This window comes from Octodon degus, unplaced genomic scaffold (genome assembly GCF_000260255.1).
Source record: "Octodon degus isolate 3935 unplaced genomic scaffold, OctDeg1.0 scaffold00462, whole genome shotgun sequence".
Taxonomy (NCBI): Eukaryota; Metazoa; Chordata; class Mammalia; order Rodentia; family Octodontidae; genus Octodon; species Octodon degus.
This window is the reverse complement of record NW_004525038.1, coordinates 88,732-91,159: the sequence shown is the minus strand read 5'-3', so window position 1 is coordinate 91,159 and position 2,428 is coordinate 88,732. Positions and strand designations below refer to the sequence as shown.

At 46.5% G+C, this 2,428-nt stretch overlaps 1 protein-coding gene across 1 annotated transcript in view; it reads left to right on the top strand.

The window, feature by feature from the left end:
- The window catches only part of LOC101582072 (alcohol dehydrogenase E chain-like), a 21,603-nt gene extending 20,984 nt beyond the window's left edge, over positions 1-619 (top strand). The window contains exon 9 of the mRNA XM_023708690.1: positions 448-619. Within this exon, the coding sequence (XP_023564458.1) occupies positions 448-619 (172 nt within the window). The remainder of the gene's footprint in view (positions 1-447) is intronic.
- The last annotated feature ends 1,809 nt before the right edge of the window (positions 620-2,428 follow it).

The window sequence follows — 2,428 nt, the reverse complement described above, 5'->3', positions numbered from 1 at the left end:
CTCTCTCTCTCTCTCTCTTTCTTCTTCTTCTTCTTCTTCTTCTTCTTCTTCTTCTTCTTCTTCTTCTTCTTCTTCTTCTTCTTCTTCTTCTTCTTGAGCATTTTCATTTCGCCTCATTTCTGACACTTATGTCTTTCACTGCTGCAGGGAATTGTTCTGAAAGTTGGCTGTGGAGAAAAAAACATGTTGCTCTCATTTCCAGAAGATGCCTCATGGGGCTGTCAAATACCACTAGATCAAAGAACAGGCAGAGGAGTCTTGCTACAGGTACGGTCCACACTCAGCCTGGGCCTTTCAATGGTTTCCCAGATTTCTAGAAGTCATTTTGGTGCCAGGGAAGTTATTCTCCTTGAGTTGCTCAACGATAGGCTTAATATCAGTGTCCTTTGCCTCATGGCTGCTACCTTCTTCTCTGAGGTGGGCTGTTGATTGTCTCTTTCTTATGAGATGGGATCCCCATGGAACCCAGGTTGGACTTCAACTTGGATCCTCCATCCTCAACCTCCTGGTGCTGGGGTTAGGGTTAGGGTTCAGGCCCCCTATTCACTTTCTGAACTTTACCCCCATGATGAGGTTGCCTGTTAGTGAAGAACCTGTGTGCTGTTACTTTGAAGGATAGCAGGAAAGAGAACATGTGAGCTTTTGGCCGTCCCCTTTCAGGGCTGCATGTGGACCTGGAAGTCCCCTAAGAGGGAAGTGCTTGGAGGGTGAGGGTGTGGCTCTGTTTCCACCCCAAAACCTACTCACCATTGTATGGAAGTGACTTTGGTGTCACTACCTTGTGAGCAACTGAACTGTCAGTCTCCTTGCTGTAACCACAGTGTCACCCCAGCCCCCCGTTCCTTTTCTTCTTGCAGCCCCAGATTCCCTGTGTGTCTAAGCCAAGATGATCAGAGGGAACCTCCGAGCCTCCCACCCAGACTCCTGTTGCTCTGTGCCATTCCAGTAGCTCTGGGCCTTCTCTCCTAACTCCAGAGCCAGCATTCTCAGCTCCTTCCCAGTTGTGGATGAGGCAGTGGGGTGGGGCGGAAGTTCCCTTTCATCCTGGCTTTGGTCCCAGGGCAATATCACCTGATCACGTGGAGGATGCAGGAGTCATTCACTGCCTGTCACAGACTGCTTTTGTAGCTGCCTTTCTTATCCTGAATACTTTTTAAATATTTCTCATATGTAGTTTTCATGTCCTTCTCACCAGTTTTTACAGCTGGAGGTTGCAGATTCCACCTTATACAAAAAAAGTTGCACAATTTTGTTAATTTTTCAAATGTTTCATTCTAGATTGCTATTTTCCAATTTGGGTCACATTCTGTCTTAGGTACTGAGGATACAGACATGATTACTGTACTACAGATGAAATATGTTATTCTGTGAATTTTCCGTTTTTAGCTTATATTTTCATCTATTATGTAGTGGTCATTTGTTATTTTTATTTCAATTGAAACCCTTCTCAAAATTTTAAATAGAGGTAATATGTTAGTGAGCCTGTGAGAAAAACTAGGAATAATTGGTTTTGTTTTGTTTTTTCTTTTAGAATGTCAAGCAAAAATACAAGGACAGTAAACCGTGTCCCTGGGTGGGTGAGTGGGTACAAGCAAGTGCCTCTCCATATGCTTGACCTGATCTTGTGCAGTGCCCCAAGTGCCCACTGGGTGCAAGGTACAGGACTGGTAGTTCCTTGCTCTAGGCTGAAGAACTGTGTCTCAGCCCCGGGTATGGAAAGTCAGAGACATCGCTGAATAGAAACCGCACTGCTGATGATGATCCTTGCACCTCATGTTTCCTGTACGACTCTCGCCATCTACTTTTGTCATGCGCAGCTCTCCCATTCTCGTGAGCATCAGGGACTGCGAAGCCACAGCCCCAGGAAGCGTCCCCTGGCTCTTCCTGCCTGAAGTGGGCACAGCACCACTGCATGTTTCCCTGAGACCTAAAAACCACCTGGAGGGAAGCTGAGTGCTCCAGAGCAGGATATTGAATCCTCCCTTCTTTACTATTTCTTAGGAGAGATTTTCCCCATGCCCAATTGATAAGGAGGACACTGTGATGGAGACCACGAAACCAGTCACATTGGTGGCTCTTGGGAATCTGCTTGCCTGCAGGAGGCAGAAGGGTAGTGGCCCCAGGGCTCTAAGCACCATATATCTTACACTTTGTTTCTTTTTTAGTCACCCCTAGTTGATAACAGGTTACGATTTGAGCATCTACTGTATCTCATATTTAAATTTTCTTTATTTATGAGCTACAATTCTTAAGAAAGGGCAGAAGGGCAGAAAGGGAGACTGTAGAATGACTAATGGAGGGTGAGCAGGGCTGGGGCCGGACTTCCTGTTGTGTGTGGGGCTATGTGTTGGGTAGCAGTCTTCTTGGAAGTTGGAATGCACCCCAAAGGGGCCCCTCCATTCAGCGGGCATGAGGTGACTGGGAAACC